Genomic DNA, 24,113 nt, shown 5'->3' with positions numbered 1-24,113 from the left:
AGGCTATAGAAAGAGATGCAATGACTGTAGAAGTTCAAATATATCACTGTTTCAACAATGCAAAAATCTTTTCGCATCTTTATTAAATTAGTCAAAGACGAGGTTCTTAAATTAAGTTGATTAGTAAGCTTTAAGTACTCCATCTAAAGATGTTATGAAATACTAAAACACTTATAACAAAACAAAACCAAAAAAGACAAAAACAAAAAACAAAAAAAAACACAAACTACACAACCGGAATATGACTAATTTTATGTATATTAAAACGTAGATACTTCTTTCTACAAAATCTTTTATATATAACAATACCTGTATTCAGACTTTCATATTATTTTTCTTAGATAAAAATATTTGTAAATGTGTCTCGAGCGCCATTGCAGACGACAATATGCATATAAATGTCAAATGTAATCGGTCCGTATTGCATCGATAAAACGCCGAATGACGTCATTCACAATTTTTCTGAAACTACGTTGTTTTAAACATATTATAGAATTCAAGCAACTCCCAATTCATCACAACTTATTTTAGACATATCCCTGTCTAAGTTTGGGAAAACAAAATTGAATACTGTTACTATAAAGAACCTGTAGATTAAGTCCGTGAAAATAAAGCCATTCTTCTTTTACCGTTGATGAATTAAGAATTCTTTATTTCTTACATATGTAGCAGGTTAAGTATTCAGAAGAAAACAAGAGTGAAAAGAACGAATATCTTTATGAAAACCGATATCAATGTCTTTATGAAAACTGATATCAATGTCTTTATGAAAACTGATATCTATGTCTCAAAGAAAAATGAAATCTAAATTAAATTTTAAGATATCCTGGTATCATTTATTTACTTTAAAGTAAAGTACACTGATATTTTTAATGATATATGATATTTATTCTTAAAGAATTACATAGAATTATATTCGAGAGGTATTATCTGATTAATGTTTAACAATTAAAATTATTTAATTAATCAAACACAACATTTTAACAAAAACATTATGTAATGAATAAAACGATCCCACGAAACATCCGTTCAATAAATCAACTGTATTCGCACTATAACTTTGATTGATTACTCTATGTCGTTTTCTTCTCGTGTAATAATGTGAAATGTGATTTATCTATATAAATCAAATATCGTTTTGAGATTTTCTCACACTGAATTTATCAGAGAAAGAAAAAGTATCCCATACTGCAGAACACTCTTGCACCAGCTTCAACAAAACAAAAAAACGATAAATAAATGTTTTATTTATCATCATGCGTTAGGGGCTAATGATCAATTTGAATGCTATGCAATACGTTTATTTTCCTTATTCCACTGAACGCCTGCAGATATTTATCAACTGTGATTAACGGTTAATCTTTAAAGCATGCGCGATCTGACGAGATAGATGCATGTTGATTTAGTTACCGAATTTAACATGAAATTTTTCGTTTTCACGCCATGGTAGTGAAACATGTGATATGTATTTGCTTTTTAAAAAAGTACGAAACGCACTCGCTGAATTAGTCGAGATGTTCAATTTTTCGTTTTAAGTCAGTGTGAAAAATATTTCCGAGAAAGTAAAAAAACTTTGATAGTAATAGAACGCCGACAATTTATTATGATTATATGTCAAGTTTTGGCTTAACTAGTTATGGAAGGTCATGAATTATTTCAGCGACAATCGGGTACCTAGAGAGAGGATTGTTTACGTTATTATAACTTGTACCACGTTTCATTTGCATAAATAATATAAAAATGATTGCCTGTCCTTATTATTTAACATAAATTAACTGTTGCAATAAAATACCATAAACTTAATCATCACACTATGAAAGAATCAAAAGTCCCGAGTTGGATATAAACCTATAATACATTGGAAAGTATTTTAACCACCCGAATACACATAATTACATACATTAAAATACTTATTTTTCTATTATATAATATTCTATCATCTTGTAATTTCAGGTGCCTTTTTGATCCCGTACTTCATAATGCTGGTATTTCTGGGTCTGCCACTGTTTTATATGGAGTTAGCCCTCGGACAGTTTCACAGAAGCGGTGCTATACTTATTTGGAAACAACTTTGTCCGGTGTTTACAGGTCAGTAAAAGATAAACATTTCATTTATCTTATCTTATAATTGTACAAGTCCAAAATTGACTGGTACATGTAGATATTTCATTTTAAAAAAGATCGCCAAAAAGGGTGAAATTACTACTTTTAAACACATAGACATTTATTTGTATTATAGCCTTCTAAGAATGTAACAAATAAAAAATAAAAAACAGCGTGATCTTCTTTACACTGCTAAAGCCGGTGCTATGGGGGAGTGTCGTGGAATCATTTGCATTACCACAGCAGTATATGATCAGGTTCAATTTAATTTGCTAAAGCATCAGTTAAGCGGTGTTTGAAGACCTGTAATAGTTTGAAATAAAACTAAAGATTCCATTTTAACCCTTTTCTAAATTTTCATAAGATTGTAAAAATTACTGATTTTAGAAGATTATGGAAATAAGTTATTTAACTTATGAACAAGATTGCTACAGATTACGAATTTTTCTTATTATATTGTGATAAAACGTTTTTTACTCAAGCAGACCCAAACTATTAATTTAATACTTTGACAGAAAATTGAATGGCATTTTGCATGCGATGAAGAAGCTCTATATTATAACTAAAAAATCGTGTACATGCGTCATATCTCATTTCGCTTCTCTCTTTAGCTTAATTAGGGTATCATATTAATTAATTGCTTTTGATAAATGGGTTATTGTACGAAACAATGCGGAAAGAATATCAATTCCCACGTCATAAGTCCTTGAACCCTCAGATAAAACATTCAAATTTTGCGTTTCCCTCTATCATCACAAAATTATAATTAGCGTAGAAAATAAATCGGTCACTTGAGTCTTATTTCTTTTGTATGAATTGTTATGCCTGATTATTATGCCTAGTCTTTCAGATTTTTTGATCCTTCAGGATTGTTTCTGATACGTCAATAATTATGTCTGGGCCGATTAGGCCACAAATCTCATCTTGAATGATTATTTATGTTGTAAGGTAACTATTCAGACTCTTATCTTCGGTTCAAACCCCAATTAATAGCAATGTTGTGCATTAAAGGTTGTATAAAACATGGTTATAAGCAATCACCGTCATAACATCAGAAACATACCTCGCAACCTACAAAGAAAACGTAAGAAGCTTATTAAAGTCATTGATATTTAGCATACATTTTGTTTTGCCAAATGAGTAACTGTTGTAAAACGTTTAAAAATGGTGTACAGTATGTTAGATGCTTATTACCTGCAATAAGTAGCACGGAATGTAAAATTATTTCCTATAAAAGTAGCAAAATGTTAACAAAGTAGTATTGTTCCTTCCATACTAAATACTACATCACTATAATTGTCAACAAGCAACAGATGCAAATATGGTTCAAGTAATTGGGGAATGAATAACTGTTTGGAAACTGCCCATGAAAGTATAAAAAAGCTTTCGAGAAATAAAAATAAAAAAAACATTCTTGGGCATAATGGGTCTTTGAAATGCAGGGATTTCAAAATCAAGTACAAACAGTGTAATCTTGATCAGACTGTAAGGACATGTAGGCCTTCCTGGCCCATTATTAATGACAAAATTTTATCTCTTGCCGTTTCAGCAAATTAATGGTTAATTGTTAATTATTTTTCCTTTTTTTCAGGTGTTGGTTTTGCAATATGTTTAGTAGCTACATACGTCGGAATGTATTACAACACAATTATTGCATGGGCACTCTACTATCTCATAGCATCATTCAGGTATCTGTCTTTTTACAATTTGTATACATATTTTGGGTGAAACTGATGATGGGACTTTACTGGTAGAAAAAAGATTAAAATGACTCTCCACCCATTATTTCAGGCACGAGTGGGTTCATGAGTGGAACTACCTACTTTCTGTAAGCTGCCCGGATAGCTTTATCACGTGTAACAAAACTTTTTAAGATTCAGTCAACAACGTTGAGATGCACAATATTCGAAGACTGAGACCTTAGTCACTTTTTCTGTGAATTTGTTTTTGTTTCAAATAGTAAAGTTTAATTTCATGAAGCATTTAGCATGTACGGTATAACATATGTCCTTAAAGTATATGAAAATTTTATTTATCTCTTGGATTTTATCAAAATAAACATATATAATTTGATTTTTTAACAAGAACATTGTTGTATTTTATGTGTGTGGCGACCAAAAGTCATCGCTCAAACTAGAATTGTATTGTGTCAAATTGTGTAGTCAGATTACAAGGTATTGTCTCATCATCCAATAAATTTATGTCATTGAATAAGGAATTTGTTTGAAATAATTCAAACATCATCGTCAAATGAAAACGAACCTTCTTGTTTGTAGGTTATGTTTAAAGTGACTAATATTCGTTATTTAGATGATATTTCAAAATATTTGTTTCACAGGTCAGAAGTCCCGTGGGCCAGTTGTGATAATGAGTGGAACACACCTCATTGTTACTCTATAACACATGAAAACAACCAGAGCTTTATTGATAACCAAACGCATCCCTCCGCATTCGAATACTTTTAGTAAGTATTCTAAAACCATCTGTTCAAAAATATTCCGCCTTCGAATACATTTAGTAAGTTTAAATAAACAATGTGTTCCAAAATACCTCGCATTCGAATACTTTTTGGAAATATTCTCAAACCATGTGTTTAAAAACAACAACAAAAAACAAGAAACCCATGCATTATGAAGATGAGTAAAAATAGAGATTATGCCTTATTTAAAATTTGAAAAATAGAAATCACCTAAGAACGTCCGAAACAGCACAATTGATTACTTTATCTGTGTTGGTGCGCAAAACAAAAACGAAAATGTTTCAGGCGGCTCGGTCAAGCACTTTCGAATGCACTCAGAAATATAGTCATGCCACATGCCTCAAGATTCGTGCTATTTTTACGAACAGCTTGAAAATGTATTAAGAAGGAAAATATTGTTAGGTGAATAAAGAAAAAAAATCACGAATTGCAAATGACATTTACATTCCATGTGAATCACCAAAAATAAAAAGTGGTTAAAGTATGCAAAAGAAAGCTCTTAATTAATCTAAAGGATTTTGTAATTGTGTCTAAATTTTAACATGGCAGAATTTGGTGTGTTTCTTGCATTTATTCATGTATTTCTAATACTTAAAACTGATTTTCTTCTTTTTATCTTTACAAGCTTTTAAACTGTCATTTCAATTCATCGTCTGTTGAAAATTAATGAAAATGTTCTTAAACTGCACTTATCTTCCCACTTTATCTAATTTAACTGAAATCATTACATATGTGATTAAGTATGTTATAAGAGTCTTGCCAAAAGTTTTAACATTTGTTTATTCAGATTCTCATATAAATGCATGTTAAGTTGATAAGCAACGAGATATTTGATTGAGTTAGACACTATTGTCAACATTTAACAATTCATATTAAAGATTTTGCAATTTCTGAAGTACACGGATTTTACCATTACATTGGTTAAATGATGTACATATATATTGATTTTTAGATAATAATGACGATTTAATATCTAGCGCTGGTCAATGAAATATGAATTGTTCAAAGTGGTCAGCGATTTAAGATTTTGTCACTTGGCTAGTCAACAAAATAGAAGGACCGTTAAAAACATATGATGCTGCAAAAAGCTCATGCTTTAAACTCATGATACCATTAAAGAAAAGCAAATGCATATTTGGTTTTATTAGTTTAAAAAATATACCGAATGACTCAATACTAGCTAACTACAAAAAGGCAGGGTCTCAAAGTTATAAAAAAAATCTGAGATTTTTGTCGATCTCTCGGACTTTCATTGGTAAAGAACAGTCTGTCCCATTTTGGACCAATCAAGTACCTGGGATATGAGTTCGAGCTTAGAAATGTCCTTATAACCTTTGACCAATTTCTTTGTATTTCAACCTAAACATTAACTTCATTTCTGACCAGGATATGTTTTATATCAAATATTTGATTGTTTTTCACATTATATTCTACAATTTTACAATGTATCTTATATCAAATACTGTATTGATTTTCAAATATTTTTTTGCAGTTTTAGCGTCCTAGAGGCTCAAAAATCAAATGGCATTGAAGATATTGGTGGAATAAAATGGCAATTGTGCTTATGCCTCATGGGCGTTATGATGACCATATACTTTGCCCTGTGGAAGGGAATCAAGTCATCCGGAAAGGTTTTATTTAAATTAAACATAATTCTTAACATGTTATGGAACAGTAAAATTGTATGTATAATTTAAGTTAAAGTATTATCTGAACCCTAATCCTGAATTTGTGTGATGGATTTGTATTGCTTAAAGTGACATTATGCTTATTTTTCGCTGTCAAGTTGAGCTGAATTATTGATTTGTTTAATTTGCTTCTGTAATGATCATTGACCAATAATTGATAATAAAAATGTTTAATAGGATAAAATAAACTACCTAAATTATAAAAAGACTGCCCCACTAATTTTAAAAAAATTAGATATCAACGATACATTATGAACGACATTTATAGAAAACTTTGGGTGACTCGGATTTTTGCTAATTTTACCATAATAAAATATAAAAAATTAAAGTTATTTTGACTTTCACCTGTGCACCCACCATTTATACTTTGATGTGTTTAATGTCCCTTTAAATCTCTATTTTAGTACGAAAAATACAACATCACATTTACCCAAAACATTAAAGATAGTTGGATCTTATGTAAATATCAAAATATTTTTCTGTGTCAGCTATTATACATATGAATTTCTTTTACTAAGAGTGCCAAAAACTCTAGAATAAAACAACCGACTTTTTTGATTTTTTTTCAGGCTGTATGGGTAACAGCAACAGTACCATATGTCGTTCTCCTGGTTTTGTTAGTTAGAGGCGTGACGTTGCCCGGGGCAGACGTTGGTATCAAGTATTACGTCACGCCTGTGTGGAGCAAACTTCTGGACAGTGGCGTAGGTCATTGCCCTCTTTCACTTGATAGAGATCACTTAACTCTTTTTATGTCATGTAATCATGTAACAAACTATATTCTTCCTTGTTTTATAAGGTTTTTTAAATTTGAGTGGTGGTTTGCGTTCGTTGTGTTCGTTGAACGTCGCCCTACCATGTTGATCTTTGTCCTCATATTTGGTATCAAAATTACAAAGGCTTGCAGCCAATCGTAACCATTCTGGTCTTGCTGTACTTGCTTAAATGCTCGCCATATCATTTACAGCTACTAGCATTTGGAGTAAAATGAACTCATTTATACTTTTATAGTTATAAAGAAATTGATATTTTGTTACATTTTATTTATCTTTGTATTTTACAAAAACATTTCATCTTTATGAACAAGTTTTACAAAAGTATATATGTTTCAACGTTTTATTTAATAATGACATTTTAAATTAAAAATGCAAGTACATTATTGTCACTTTTTAAAGCGGCTGCAAACGTGTCGCCTGGTAATATCAATGTGTCTTGATTTTTTCTGGACCTTTGGTGTCATAGATCCCAAATTGTTTAGTGTCTAGTCAGTGCTTGGAGCATGTGGCATGGGCGGTATCTTGCGTTTACCACTAAATACTCGAACAAGCTGAATCAAACTGACTCTACAACATTTTTAATTTGCAGATTTCGGCGTTCTTCAGGAATTCTGTCTTTTTTCTGTTTTGACGACTTAATTGTGCAAAATAGATGTTTATGGTCACGATGGATATTTCATTTGTCAATGTTTATCCTTTATGTTGTCAAAATAAAATAGTCAAAAGAGAAATCCCCTGAAAATTTCACAACAAGGCAAAACTGAAAATATTGCAGGCTCGGTCGATTTATTCTTTTCATAACACAGACAGAGGATCGTGTAAGCTACCTTCCGCGACCCTCAAGCAATTTTCATTCATCAGTTATTTTATCATCATTCTCAAGTGGAAAATCTTAAACATCGCCTAGCACGGACAAACTGAAACTCATGCATGCGTTGTTTGGTTCAGCAGGTCCACGGGCGTTAGTCCTAAACTGCCGTATATGCTGCCAATTAGTGACTGAAGCATAATTCAACGTTAACATATGAAAATGGTGAAACTGATTATATATTTGTCATGAACACGTAAACTGTAATACTTAATGCAGAAAAAAAATGTGCCCGAGGTATAAGGAAACATCTGTCGCCTAACTTAACATATATAATAATTCATTTTTATACAGGTGTGGCTTGATGCGGCTGCTCAGATATTTTTCAGTCTTGGACCAGGATTTGGAACACTTCTGGCTTTATCGAGCTATAATAAATTCAACAATAACTGTTACATGTAAGCTACTTCTTTAAGCTTGTCTGAATTTTCCAGTGTTATATATCTTATTAGTTTCGGAAATTTAAAAAAGCCACTTTAATTAAAGACTGTAGACTAAAAATTATTTGTTAATAGACTTCGGACAGAAAGGAAAGACGTTGATGTGGAAATGATGTATTTTCTTTCAAATACAGTTAATACAGTATAGAATTTTAAACCGAGGAGAAGAATTTGAATCATTTGAAGTATGAATGTATACATTTTTAATGCATTGAATTAATGTTTTAGGGACGCAATGTTGACGGCAGTAATAAACTGTTTGACAAGTCTACTGGCTGGATTTGTAGTGTTTTCTGTACTCGGATACATGAGCTATCGTTTGAGTATACCCATCGAGGATCTGGCGGTAGAAGGTAAGGTTTTTCAACTTTATACTATTTGAATCGTATCGGTTACTAGTGGTTACGGTCTCTGCCTCTCAGACAATTTGTTTGAATCCTTCTCTTGTCAGGGTCATGTTTGCGAACATGACACCAATATTGGTTTCGGAAAAGATTAAGATCAAAAATCAAAGGAAAATCGGTTTTGGAAGTTAGGTCCAATGGGTACCACAGTGATCCGTTGGACGATTAATGTAATTCAGTCGAAATCTTACAAAGCTAATACGGTAAAATCTTGTTCTGTGGCATAACAGTTCTTTTGCAATTGTTGTATCAGATATAACTTAAATCAGATATAGCATAACGAGTATGATAACTGCCAACTTTATAATTATTTGATAGTTATTTTTTCATAATGAGCCTTCGGTTTATTAAATAAAAAGGTCGTCTAGATAAGCAAAACTGAAAATGTATCAGGTCCAAATTTATCAAGAGCCTGTAAATTGAGGTACTACACGTTTCAAGTAACTCTCTTCTGTGAATCATATTACCGGCTTTCAAAAAATGTTCGGTATCCCTGAAATGATCACTTTCTTGAAAATTTCTTGCATGTTTAAGTAAAACGAAAATACGAGTGTAATACTTCTAAGAATTGATAAAAATAAAATAATGATTCTTATCTATGATATATACAGCCGATAATGAAACCCCAAAACACGTTGTGGTTTTCAACTTTCCTACAACGAGAGATTTCATATGCAGATTAGTTATTTTCTGCAAGCAAGCTTGTCCTGGTTTCGATCTTAAAATAAGAAAAAAATATGTTTAAACAACGCTAATGTAAGAATCGCCGAATCAAAGTTTTTTAATCCAAATACAGTTTTTAATCTTGAAATTTTGATACCATCAGAGGTAAATGAAAGTACATTTCAAGGCACAATGATATTGAGATATTTAAGATATATTTCTTTTGAACAAAATACGCAAATTTATTTTTGAATGTATTGAGATAATGTTCGATGCTTATAACGTGAGGAAAGCAGCGCTGAATACAAAGTAATTTGTCAAAAAGCAATACTTAAACAAAGTGCTACATTGTTGTCAAAACATTATACTAAATCACCTAATAAAGCTAATGGACGATAGAAAGAAAGCAATGATTGTACAGGATTTTATTTTTGGACTAGTTAACAGAGCACCAGAAAAAGGTTTCCTTGAGATACTTGTCACTAATTTGTGTTGAAATTGTATTGAAACTTAATGGTTTTTCGTCATTTTTTTGTTTATACGAGAACATTGAATCTATCATCGTTAAAAACTTAAATTATTTTACCTTGTGTCAAATAATTAAAGACCCTTTTCCTATTAATAACCAACAGATACTTAGAAATCAGCTAATCATAAAGTGTTGGGAGAACAGTCTGTGAAAAAGAGTCGAATAGAGATTCCCGATGAACTCATTACAGCAAACATAACGAATAGTGCAACCTATAGTGCTTTATTCGTAAGGATCACTCGAAAGGGTAACAGGGCTTAATGAAAGACAATGTAGAGAGAAACAAAATCCAAAACGGCAAAATTTATGTATATGAATATAAATTAAACAAAAAAAAATTTTATAATGATAATCCCGGTGTGTCGTAAAACTAAACCCCAAAACAGCTAAAATAAACAAGAAAAAAACCAATATTTTTTGTTCCTTTATTTAAATTTTTTCTTTTTTCAGGTGTTAAATTTCGCTTATATCTTATTTATTAAAATACAGAGAATTGTAGATTATTTTGACTTTTTAATGGTGTTTACAGATAAAAAAAAACCATATGTAATTCAAAACGTTACTATGGCGCTGACAAAATACGGCCTAAAAGCTTTACAGATTTGATAATGCAACATCTGGCAGAAAAAATGTAAAAGAACAAAAAAATTCTAATTTATTTTCAATGTTGCGTCTGTCAATTATGGTTTACATGATGTTATTATGATAATAATGCATAATTGTAACTGCCCTAGTTCGTAACAGTTGGCATACGTTTCAAGGGTATGCATGTTTGATTACTTATATTACAACCGAATGAAAATTACTATATATTTTGTACGAGCTGAACCCATCTATTAAATAAGTGTGAGCAATTTGACCCTTGCATGGTATAATAATAATGATAAAGGTTTGTAACCTAGTTTTCTTTAAACAGAAACAAAAAAACGAGGTGTAAATTTGATACGGCATTTTGAAGTAAACTTATGCCAGCGGTCTTTCAGAAGGTCATCATGGTCTGGAAATAAAAGCATTAAACACTGATAATAATTCTGTTATCACCTTTTGAATAATCTCACGTGTATAAATGAGATATCCTCGAAGCACCGAGCGATGTTTTCCCGCCCATTCTGCTTCAAATATCTTAATTCAATCTTCTCATATCGGATTTATCTCTTCCACTCATCAAATCGATAGCCTACGACAAGAATTGATGAATTTTCAAGATTTTTCAAGCAAACTTTCCCTCAACATGTTCCATGAATATCGGTGTTATTTGTTTTATTTCTTTACGCGGAATTTCCAGAGCTATTTTATCATTTCGCTAATCTGCACAGTTGATATAAATAATTTTGGAGCGATGTCAAATAGAATAACGGCTTGTTTATCAATTAAACATGATTTATTTATAAACCTTCTGCCACTCAAAAAATGTATTAAGATAAAATATATGATTATAATTGTTTTTTTTTTATTGATTTTTTTTAAACAGTTAAACCCAATTATATAATAAAATTATTTAAAAAGCAGTTCAAATAGCTTAAAAAGTAAAAATAAAATGTTATAGCCCCTTTCAAAACACAAAATACAACCTTCTTTTAAATATAACACCCTTACAATGGTATTTTTATAAATAAATAAATGAATAATTAAATAAATAAATAAAAACAAATTGAGGTGTGTGTATGTGGAGGGGAGAGGGCATGTTTTTTTCTTCAAAAATTGCCTGCACAATAGTGTAACTTTCACTTTCATTTAGTTCATCAGGTCTGAAGAAAATAATTCACCTACTTTCTTCCTCTTCGAATATTTCTTTTTCTATAAAGTGTTATCGCATTCATGATGAAGAACGAATTGAAACATATTTCTGCGATTCTCACCCAGGTATGACTATCATAGATAAACAAGAATGGTCAGATTGGATCAGTCCGCATTTTGGGAAAAACCTTTCGGGTTTTAATTCTTGTACCCGTATCAAAATGAATTAAGTGAAAGATGGAGTTTAGTAATGAAACTGTGAAAAATAGAAAATTTCTGACGTGTCATTAATAATGAAAGGCTTTCCCGTTTTGATGGTCCTTAAGTCGAAATTCGTTTTATGTTGTATTGTTTTTTTTTTGTATAGATCCATCATATATTATCTTCTTAAAACTTCATTTTGTAGGCACTTTATTCAATACTTATAATGTAAAAAAAAACGTCTGGAAGCTACACTATTTTTTAAAGTTATTTTTTACGAGTTGTATATCCGTTAAACCTCCATTGTACCAGCTAAAACTACAATCCGTTCTTGTCTTCCGTTCATTGGAACTTGACTTCAGAAATAACAGGAATTAAAATGATAAAATGTTTACTGCTATAACTTGGAGAGGACTTACACTTATAACCTTTCATAGCTTTCTTCCCAATCCCAAAAATGTATTGCGTAAATACTGTTCATCATGCAAAATGTAAATTTATTGAATAAAAATGTTTTAAACAAAATAATAACAAAATCACATCATTCATAGACAGAGGATTTCAATTTGTATATTAAACTCTTGCATTGTGAACATAAAACCAATATTTATATATTCAGCAAAATAATGTTGTCAGTGAGTATCTAATCAATCAGATCATTCATAGATAAAAGACTGGTCAATCACTGTGCAGTTATATGTAAGAGAAATTTAAATGAAATTATTTATAACCTTTACCGCTTTTAAATACAGTAAAATAACTTGAAAATGTCTTGAAATACTACTACGATTAAATAGAGATCGGGTAAGTTTATCACGTATCATCACTGAAAAGCTACTGGTTAAACTAGTAACTTCTAAAAGAGTCTACGGTGGCATTTTCGTCGTTTTGTTTCATTGTTAAAATGTCTCAGTAAATCCTCGTGCATGTTCGGGAAGGTGGTAATCGTGAATATATCCTCGTCAAAAATCCGGAGACACGTTTATGATAAGTTGATAAGGGTGTTTAAAGCAAAGCATATTAACGCTGGATAAAAGAACATTCTCAAGTTTTAATGTAACCAATCTAATGTTACAGTTTTGATTGAGACGACTTCCCTACAAATATATAAGCTTGATTTGATTTAAATAAGCGGTTTTGCATTTTAGAATTCTAGATCGAGAACAGTTATGCCAGAGGGATTATACTCATTTTCAGGGCTATGTGACTAAAACTGTACACAGCTAAAGACATCATGCATGATATCATTTTAATTTCCCTGTTTGTATAGGTCCAGGTCTAGTTTTCTACGTGTACCCGGAAGCGATTGCGACACTGGATGGATCTGTTGTTTGGTCAATCATATTCTTCGTCTTGCTCATTACACTTGGACTGGATAGCAGTGTAAGTGATGCTGTGATTCAATCAATGTTTTCGTTAAATGCGTTAAAAATTTTCAATTTATATTATAATACGAGGTTTATTCATTAAGATAATAAGATAAAAAATGTAACTCTAATTATGAGTGCATGGTGCAAATTTGATTATATACTATCATTTACCGATGAACCAAAGATTGTTTGACGTATCATGCATATGTGATTACGTTGTCCATTTCATTAATTGTTACCTTGAAATAATACATGCTCTAAGGAAATGTTTTGTTTCAGTTTTAAAGATTCGAATTTCTACTTACGTTTATCTTTGCTTTGCTGTCTGTCTAATAAACAATATCGTTTACATTAATTTTGTTATGCTATTTTAGCCAACTTTAGTTTCGATCGGTTGTTTGTATACATATAATTCGTTCTCATCGATTTCCTTCTCTAGTTTCTTTTTTTTATCATGGCCAGTTCACTTTTGTTTTTCGTATGTTACTGCATATTAATTGCTTCGCTTATTCGTATGTTTTAATTCTGATCTCAAAATATCTAAACTACGTCATTTTTGTTTTTAGTTCGGAGGTTTGGAGTCAGTTATTACAGCAGTTTGTGATATGAGCCCAAAACTGGCATCCAGACGAGAGCTTGTTACCTTATGTGTGGTCATTTATTGTTTCCTTGGCGGACTTCCTACCACAACTTACGTAAGTACATAATTTTGAAATGGGAAATTAGTTACGTGACCGTAATATCAAGATTGGTTTACCATGCAAATTCTTTTCGCAATATTCATCTTTTAGACAATAACTGAAGATTATTAATTCCAGATTTGAATGGGTATAAATAGTGATGTCTTTAAAATGACCTTGAATCTCTGACAAGATCAAACCGCACATGCTTATTATGAAGATTTAATCTTTGAACGCTGCTATAATTGTTATTGAATGATTAGAATGTTTTGCCTTCAACTTTTCTAAGAACTGCATACACTTACTATAACAAATACAGAAGTCTTTTTTTTTACTTTTATGTATATCAAACTGTATATCAAACATATACTTTAATATATTTTCAGTTAACAGAATTGATTTTTTTTCAACCACAAAAAGAGACAAATAAGTTAAAAATCAATCAATCAATTTTAAATTATAAAAATCATATCAATATCATTGTATACTTCAATGACAACATGATCAATATCTATTATCCATGCTTAATGACCCCTTTGTGGCTAAGGGGTTGCCAGTAAGGGTTGATGCATCAGAACTGCAGCCACGGGTTTAACTCTGCTTGATCGTAAGAAGCGACTAACTGGGGTATATGCATCTCTCTTACTCCAGCAGATAAGGTGGTTTTGACCCCTGGTGTTGCTTTAAGTTTGTAACACCCAAGGTTAGCCAAAATAATATTTCCTGTTTCGGCGCCGTATGATCTTAATTGAGCTGGTGCGCCGTTAAACATTAAACAAAACAAACTACACTCAATGATATACGTAATGAGTTCTTATCGTGCATTTTCATCTAGTTGAATATATAATTCAAATATGTGTTTTTTTGGGGATTTCTTTTGCACAAAGTCTCAAGATGTATGGTGCCTTGAAAGTGTTTCTGGCGTATGTTATGACTTTTTTGTCCTGCAAAAAGCAAGAAATTATGAGAATGTGTGTTATTTGTCAGTCAAAACATCCGATACTGTTGTAACGTTTAGTAGAATATGATTAATAAACACTGTATGTTTTTGTTGTTGTTTTTTAATGGTACAGTGTTCTGTTTTGTTGAATTTTATGTCCTGTAACATTCTCCAGAAACAACAGAAATTCAACACGATATTTTATAATTGCTAATTACAGGTAATACCTTAAAATGCTGAAAGAAAAACATAAAAACAAATATCGCGTAAATCGTCCGTATTTCTGCAGAAATGTCATGAAAGTCTGCTCTCGTCCATAGTTCCAAGAAAATTACAATATTATTTGTTTCATACACTTTATTAAATAGTTTCAATGGTTGTTATCGTATTTATCCCATGTCTTTTTTTCATGTAAATGTTTTATTGCAATTCTTTAGCGGTTTTGCCTCGTTCACTTATACCTTGTTTCCGGCAATCGAGTCATCCCTAAAATTCTCTTATTTTTACGATTTGCTTGTATATCACGTACCGTACTTACTATTATTAGTTTAATCTTTATTTATTCAACAAATTGTACACACAATACAGTAACATTTACAAACTTTTCACAACAAAGTTAGTCAGACTGGAGTGGGAAACAAGTAAAACAATACTTCTATCAATACCTTTCTTAAAGGTAAATTTTCAAAATAAAGATACAAAAATGTTGCGGTTAAATGTAAGCTTTTTGGGTGTACAACTAAGGTAACTTATGGAGAAAAGCTGACAGTAAGGAAGAATATAAGAAGAAATATGATTGAATATATCCGAATTTTGAATACCTAAAATAAACATGTAAAGGAATATGAGCGTACTATTATGTACCTATATTATAATTTGCATGAAACATTGATAAAAAATCTGAATGGAAACAAAAAGCACAAAAAAATATGATAGCATTTTATAGCTGCAATAGTGCATGCATTTGATGTTATCTCTTTTTTCGTTTCCACGTAATCTGAAATAATTATGACAGTAATATGACTAATGAACGTATGCTGTTTTTCTTGTTAATATAATGAAGTTTATTGTGCAAAATCACAAGTGGTATGTTTTAATGTAATATAATGGGGTACTGAATGGGAGAATATCATCACGGGGAATGCGTCTGTATTATAACAAAGTTATCAAACTAAAACTGAAGATGTAAAGAAAGTATTTAAGTATTCTTTGTAAATTGAGTGAAGTATTTTCGAGAATTAAAAAAATAGATCAAAGATACGTATGTACGGATTCCCTGAAGTGACAATATATAAATTCAGTCGAGCTATTTTAGCATTCATAACTAACGTGAGCTTAAACCGTCATTAATTGTCCTGTCCGTTCAGTTGTCCATTTAGATATTTGTTGCTTAAAGCGCCACTAAAATTGTTTTGATATCTTTTGAGTCCATTTTGGATCAATGAGGGTAAACAGTCATTTCCGAAAGCCAGTGCTCGAAGCTAAAAAAATTGGTATGAAGCAGCTTCTACTGAAACGGTACCAAGCTCTTTCAAATTAAGATTGATTCTCTTTCTCGTACAAAAAACACAACATTCTAAAATCTTCTTTTTTTGACACCCATTATAATATTATATCCGTTTCAGGGTCGACAGTACATTCAATATAACTATGTATTATTAAATAAAAAGGCACATTCAACTTTTATTTTATGATGGACTATAAAAAGTACGTTAGTGTACACACAATTTATATCTATTTCGGAATACGTTAGTGTATTTTACTATATGGTTCAGTTGGACAGTAAATTACTACGTTAATGTACACAAATTTTATATCTAGTTCGAGATGGGCAGTACATTATTACATTAATGTGCACACAATTTATATCGATTTCAGGGTGGGCATTACATTAATACATTAGTGTATTTTACTATTAGGTCAAGTTGGACAGTAAACTACTACGATAATGTACACATATTTTATATCTGTTTAGGGGTGGGCAGTACATTATAACATTAATGTACACTCAATTATATCGATTTCAGAGTGGGCAGTACATTATTACGTTACTTGACACACATTTTACTTTCAGGTCAAGGTGGGCAGTACATTATTACATTTATTTAATGAACACTCATTTATATCGGTTTCAGGTTGGGCAGTACATTATTTCGTTAATGGACACACATTTTACTTTTAGGTCAGGGTGGGAAGTACATTATTACGTTAATAAACACACATTTTATATCTATTTCAGGGTTTGCAGTACATTATTTCGTTAATGTACACACATTTTACTTTTAGGTCAAGGTGGGCAGTACATTATTACGTTAATGTATACACAAATTTAATATCTATTTCAGGGTGGGCAGTACATTATAACGTGGGTGTACTTTACTTTTAGGTCAAAGTGGACAGTAAATTATAACGTTAATGTACACACATTTTATATTTATTTCAGGGTGGGCAGTACATTATTACATTAATGGACACACATGCTGCACCGGTTGCTCTCATTGCTATTTGTTTTATCGAAGCAATCTCAGTCAACTGGTTCTATGGTAAAGTCTTTTTCTTTAAATTTTAATATATATTTTATAGTCTATTTCTAATGATATCCTTTTACACAAAATTAGTTCATCAATTTTTCACAGTTATTATAACTAATTCTTATTTTTCCTGCTAAGAATAACTTTGAAAATAATATTTGTTGAATTCTGTTTACTATAAAAAAACGTTTTATAAAATCTGAATCTTCTTAAAAATTTCTAAATATATGTGAATTTGATTCATTTTATTCGTGAGGTTTTTATTTAGTAAAAAAGGAATACATAATTCTATCGTATTGGTCTTGTTACTAGATTGTCACATCTTTAGAAGTACTTATTTTCAAGGTTTTAATTATGTTAAATATGTAGCCATGATGAGCATTTATTATACAATAAAACAACAACAAATTGTTTTCAATAATTTGTTTTATTTTTGTGTTAATTATGTTATGCCTGTATGTTTACAGAAGTTTATGGGTTATTAATCATAAGTGAGAGGAGTTTATCTTGTTAGATTAAAAAAAAGAGATGTATGCTTAACCGAGATATAAATCCCTTTGTCCCGCTTGTGTCCCTCTTTCGCCCACCTTCATCCAACAGTATGTTAATTGTATGATAAACTGTCCCTCGTTCGTTCCACTTTCGCCCACCTTCATCCAACTTTCGTCCCTCTTTTGTCCCGCTTTCACCTAACTGTAATCCAACTTTCGTCCCTCTTTTGTCCCGCTTTCACCTTACTGTAATCCAACTTTCGTCCCTCTTTTGTCCCGCTTTCACTTAACTGATAATTCCAAACTTTCGTTCCCTCTTTTGTCCCGCTTTTTTCACCTAACTGTAATCCAACTTTCGTCACTCTTTTGTCCCGCTTTCACCTAACTGTCATCCAGCTTTCGTCCCTGTTTTGTCCCGCTTTCACTCATGTGTAATCCAACCTTCGTCCCTCTTTTGTCCCGCTTTCACCTAACTGTAATCCAACTTTCGTCCCTCTTTTGTCCCGCTTTAACCTACTTGTAATCCAACTTTCGTCCCTCTTTCGTTCCACTTTGGCCTGTAACTATCAGAATTAAGCAATGTTTACCATGCACATTTTGTTTGATAAACTGTATCTTTTGTGCACAGGTGTCCAAAGGTTTTCGAACGACATTGAAGAAATGTTGGGATTTCAACCCGGGTTATACTGGAAGATATGCTGGGCTGTCCTGTGTCCACTGTTTCTGTTTGTAAGTACATGTGCATACATTTAAACTAACTTTAACGTACGAAAGACTGGTGGTGACATTTCAACTTCTTGAATTCTCGGGTTCATCTTCAGATATCACAATTTCAACTTTGTGAATTCACGATTTCAACATACAAAAATCACGATTTCAACTTCATGAATTCAAGAATTCAACGTCATAAATCCACGATTTGAAATCGTGAATTTGTGAATTCCGTATGCTGAAAACATGAATTAAAGAAGATAAAATTGTGAATTCAAGACACTGAAATCGGGAATTCGTGAAGTTAAAATGTCCCCACCGGTCTTCCGTATTCTAGTCTGTATCACTTTTACTGTGTAAATGGTATAAAACCTAATGCGAGAATATAATCTTCAGGGAGAACAATGCCACAAATCTATGGCAAATACCAAGTAAATATAATTATATTATACATGTAAACTGTTCAAATGTTGTACTTTAGTGTCAACGCGGCAGTATAATTGATATTTTTGTATCTGTTACTCGCTTTTCATGAGATTACAAACTATCTTGCACTATATGCTATATTACACATTTTAATCAAACTGCGAGTTTATTTTGTATTATTTTTTTGTGTAGGACATTCATCTTAAAAGAGTGTAAAACAATATTGTATATTTTACCAGTTTTATCCCCCTCCCTCAAAAATGATGCTCTAGAGAAATAGATCCAGAAATAAACTGAGCATTATATATTTGTGGTATTTCAGCCCGTTACAACGTTTTTCCCCCCAGTTTTGGGTCGTTTTCACAATTAAAAAAATAATTCTGGGAAACGGAGTGAACATTTGTCACAAAAAATATTTCCAGTCCCGTCAGGAGTAAACAGCAGTGCAGTCCCTTTAACCATGTCTTGTTTTTTTATTTCTAGGTCTTATTTATACTCTCCATATTCGCATATGCGGGGCTGTCGCTGGATGCATATGTTTTCCCGGCGTGGTCAGAGGTTGTTGGTTGGTTAATTACCGTCAGTTCATTGTTGTGTATACCCGCTTATATGATCTACAGTTTGATCGTCACACCTGGAAACATTCAACAGGTATTTAGTCCAAACGCTACGGCCTTAACACAAATCACGTGATGATGGTCTAATCACATGATTGTGTCAAGATGGCGAATACACCAAAGAAATCGTTGATTGACCAACTGTTTTATCTGTAATAAACAGCGACATTATAACTTGAGCTTTGGTGTCAAGTATGTCGATATGATTGAAAATTTCATTTTTGTTTAGTGAAGAATCGAAATTATTAATAACTTGATGATTTCGCCATTATTTGGAAATAAACGGGGAGATATATATTAAAAATTATTTTCGTTATATTTATGTTTCCAATATTATATTTTATTTAAATTCACATCTAACACCTAACGGTCTTAAAACATTAGCAAAACCGTGTTTACTGTTTAAAATAAATATTAAAATTGAAAAAAAATAATATCGTCAAAAATCTTGATGGAAGAGATCTAATCCTGTAAAGGGAGATCACTGCGTGGGAGATTGGTATTTAGTCATTTTGTGTTACCTATCTTGATTTAATAGTCATTTAATAAAAATATATAATATTCTAAAGAAAATGATTCAAAATTTTTTGTAGCCATGTGTATAAATGATTCTCAAACATGTACAATATTTTTGACAGGTTATATTACCCTAAATGAACGGCTGTTTGGAAATATAACCCCAGGCGTTTATATATGGCCATATAACCTGTCCTAAATAGCTATAACGAATTTATAATACAGCAAGCATTTGTTTTTAGAGAAAAAAAGTGAGATTTCTTTATAAATTTAACAGCAGCCGTGTATATAAAGCTTTATAATACTGCACGTTTGTAACGTCGCTTTTCATTGGATAATCGTGACGTTTATATTATTAGTTATAAAGATTGTTGACATGTTATATGGCCCTATATAAAAGGCTGTTTGTAAATATAACCCGAGCCGCTAGGCGAGGGTTATATTGCAAACAGCCGTTTATATACGGCCATATAACCTATCAACAATCTTTATAACGAATTTATAATACAGCAAACATCATTTTTTAGAGAAAAAAGTAAGATTTCTTCATGAATCGACAACAGCCGTGTATATAAAACTATATAAACGTCACGATTATCCAATGAAAAGCGACGTTACAAACGTGCAGTATTATAAAGTTTTATATACACGGCTATTGTCGACTCATGAAGACATCTTACTTTTTTCTCTAAAAAATGATGCTTGCTGTATTATAAATTCGTTATAAAGATTGTTGACATGTTATATGGCCGTATATAAACGGCTATTTCCAATATAACCCTCGCCTAGCGGCTCGGGTTATATTTACAAATAGCCGTTTATATAGGGCCATATAAGCTGTCAACAATTTTTTATAACTAATAATATAAGCATCACGATTATCTAATGAAAAGTGACGTTACAAACGTGCAGTATTATAATGTACGGTAACTTTACAATTGGTAGCATTACGAAATAATATTAACGTTACGACTGTCCAATTAAAATCGGTATTACATTATGTGCAGTATAAGAAACCTGTTCTGTAAACATGTTGTTTTGTGCTTTATATACATGTATTATGTTATAAGCACTGTAAAATGTTTAATACGGAATAAACTTTATGGTATTGTTTTGCATATACTTATGATTTATGAATTTTATATTTAACTCAACCAATTCAGTGGCAATCAAAATAGCTAGACGAGTATGTTCCACGATTAATCGAAGAAGAAAATTAAAAGAATACATAATAAAACTAAACTCTATTTAACAAAGGTAGCTTTATATTACATGTAACACAAAACATTATAGATAACAAATAAAATGCAAAACCTTATTTTCAACAAGGCCTTCAATATACATGTACATACAATATAATTAATATAGTTACATGTATCTATTTGATAAAATTAGTATACTATGAATTCAACAATTAAAATTTAACACTCAGGTGCTATTTGATTGAGTCCTAAGTTTATGATATTAAATTCTTTTTTAAACGTTTTGGTATTTCAGAAATTGGTGAGAATGTTTCGGCCGTCAGGAACGTTACAGATGCCCGATTATTACAGGACGGTAAATGGAAATGGCGTAGTGCACGTAAACTCGTCAGAGTTAGTTCCCTTTCATCCCGATTATAAGGGAGTAAACATAAATATGACAAATTATAATGCTTTCATCAAAGATGATAACACTGTTACACAAGATAATGAAAATACAAACCTAAATGAAAAGGAAACAGTGGAAGAAAACTGTCCAAATGGCGGATTTAATACTTATGGAACAAAAGATATTTTGGAAAATGGCAATATAACTACTGTTCAAGATACTTAATGTACAAAATGTAGAAACATTGACGAGGATTCGGGGAGAATCTGCATACAAATGGAAGCATTGAAGTGTATTAATTAGTGCATAATCTTGTGACAAGAAGTTATTATCTTTGATCATTTTGTATGTACAAATTTGAACTGTAAACAGAGGTACATTTTTACATACGGATTATGTTTATGTTCCGATACAATGGTGTTATTTCAACAAAAATCAGGTGAAAATAGTTTGTGCAATATTTCTTCATGGAATATGAAAATAGTTTTCTTTCACTAAGTACTTTATAAGAATGTATTCATTTATTTAATGATTTAATGTCACGATAAATTAGTATCCGAGTTTGTAAATGTCCCGATTGAACATGTTAAAATAAGCAACATCTACAGCACAACTTTCTGTAGTGCAATTACCTCTTTACAGCGACAGTATTATTTCTACCCAAAGTAAAACTTGACTCTTAAAAGTAGTACCTCTCTGTAACAACCAATATATCTGTCAGCCAAAGGGCGTTGGTTTGCAGGGATTGGAATGTAGACACTTGCTAAGACAATGTATATTAAAGCTCCGTTCGTTCACAGCAGCTAGGAGCAATACAAATACATGTATGTGCTGCATGTCACCTGAGGAAACACGTGCATTTTTAACAATGAACACTAAGGTATAAATCGCATCTTGTCGTAAATAGGAGGGATACGATAATGTCCGGTTATCTGAAACAAAAGTTTATATTCTTCCTTTAAATCAAATCTGATTGCCCATTTATTTATCAATTTCAGGGAAACACCAGATCAAGTTACTAAATTGTTACATTCGTTACTTACGCAGAGAGAGTAAAAGTGGCATGCCGCCAGATTTTTTACATTCATTTTGTAATATTTAGAATATCAAATTCAAAAAAAGAATTAAATTACTGGTAAAATTTTTTTTTTATATTTTGTATTAAATATTAGTTATAAAGCATTATCTATAAACTCAATCTGACTAAAGTTCAGATCTATTTATTTCTTACATGCAGATCTGATTACCACCGTATATGTTTCGCCTTCATTGTGATTCGGATTTCCCGATAAAGATAATTTTAACCATGCAATCAAACCGGTTTAGGTAAAGAAAGGCATTAGAAGAAGTATCAAAATTTCGTTGTCCGTGGAAGTAAAACAAATTGTTTATTTTTGTTAGAAAAAAATGTTTGATGTAATTTGAAACAAGTGAACCGAAAATAAAAGTCTCAATTTTTAATGGACAATATTGTTTTGCCAGTTTACCTGCAGGGTATATGGACAACGCCGTGTTTGTTCTCTCGAAATCGTGAAAAGTACCTACTTGGTATTGGTTTTCCAGCGGTTAAAAATAGAAAACTCGTCCCTTTCAAAATTATGAAAACTCACCAATGATTGGCTGTTTAAAAAATGCAAGAAGGTGATAACCTATTGGTGATCATCAGATCCTAATGCCTAACCGGTCAAAAACTTTACATACATTACCTCTAGTTCGTTTCGAGCGTTTCAAATAATTCTACCTCAAATACTAGTACTACTTCAAGCACATGAGAATACTTTACGTATTGATATGCTATGATAAATAGCCAATCAATGATTGAGAAGAATCTGGTAGCGTGCCACTTTAAACAATGATGTATTATTTTTATTCAGTTAATAAACGAAGAAAGAACAGATCTTCATAAGTTTATTTTTTGTTGTTCCTAAAGTCGCAATTCAAAGTTTCATATATGTTTTTTCTAATAGAGAACGAAAATGGAGAATGATATCTTCAGCAGACATTCCTTATGACAAACATGTACACATCTTGATGACACAGACAGTTTAATCATTAAAACAAGTATTTTAACACTTATTATAGAAATAAAACTGCTAAATTCAATTCTTTTGATATCATTGAATCGTGTTGGCATTTCCCCCATTTTTTTCGGACGAAATCCGCCTGAGATCGGGTAAAATATACAGGAATTGAATAAAAGTAGAATATTCATGGATCAGTTTAAAATTGCAAACTGAAATCATGGAATCTCATTGGCTATTTATTTTTGAATTAGTAGTATAACCTAAAGGATCTATATACATCCAAATTCTACATTAATCAAAAGGTCTGTGATCTCCCTCCAAATAAACAA

The 24,113-nt window shown here is 31.4% G+C and overlaps 1 protein-coding gene across 1 annotated transcript; it reads left to right on the top strand.

Annotated features, from left to right (window-relative positions):
* Positions 1 to 1,949: 1,949 nt before the first annotated feature.
* Positions 1,950 to 23,669, top strand: LOC132753603 (sodium-dependent serotonin transporter-like; the record flags this gene model as incomplete). Its single annotated transcript, XM_060744089.1, has 13 exons — positions 1,950 to 2,088; positions 3,695 to 3,791; positions 4,442 to 4,567; positions 6,075 to 6,213; positions 6,840 to 6,974; positions 8,209 to 8,312; positions 8,583 to 8,707; positions 13,159 to 13,271; positions 13,825 to 13,953; positions 17,322 to 17,421; positions 18,529 to 18,629; positions 19,521 to 19,688; positions 21,668 to 23,669. Coding segments are annotated over 13 exons (1,794 nt in total), but the record flags the coding sequence as incomplete, so codon positions are not given.
* Positions 23,670 to 24,113: the final 444 nt, after the last annotated feature.

The sequence above is a fragment of the Ruditapes philippinarum genome, unplaced genomic scaffold, assembly GCF_026571515.1.
Source record: "Ruditapes philippinarum isolate M1 unplaced genomic scaffold, ASM2657151v2 ctg1241_1_1_1_1, whole genome shotgun sequence".
In the NCBI taxonomy this organism is placed as follows: domain Eukaryota; kingdom Metazoa; phylum Mollusca; class Bivalvia; order Venerida; family Veneridae; genus Ruditapes; species Ruditapes philippinarum.
This window is presented reverse-complemented; position numbering and strand designations above follow the sequence as displayed.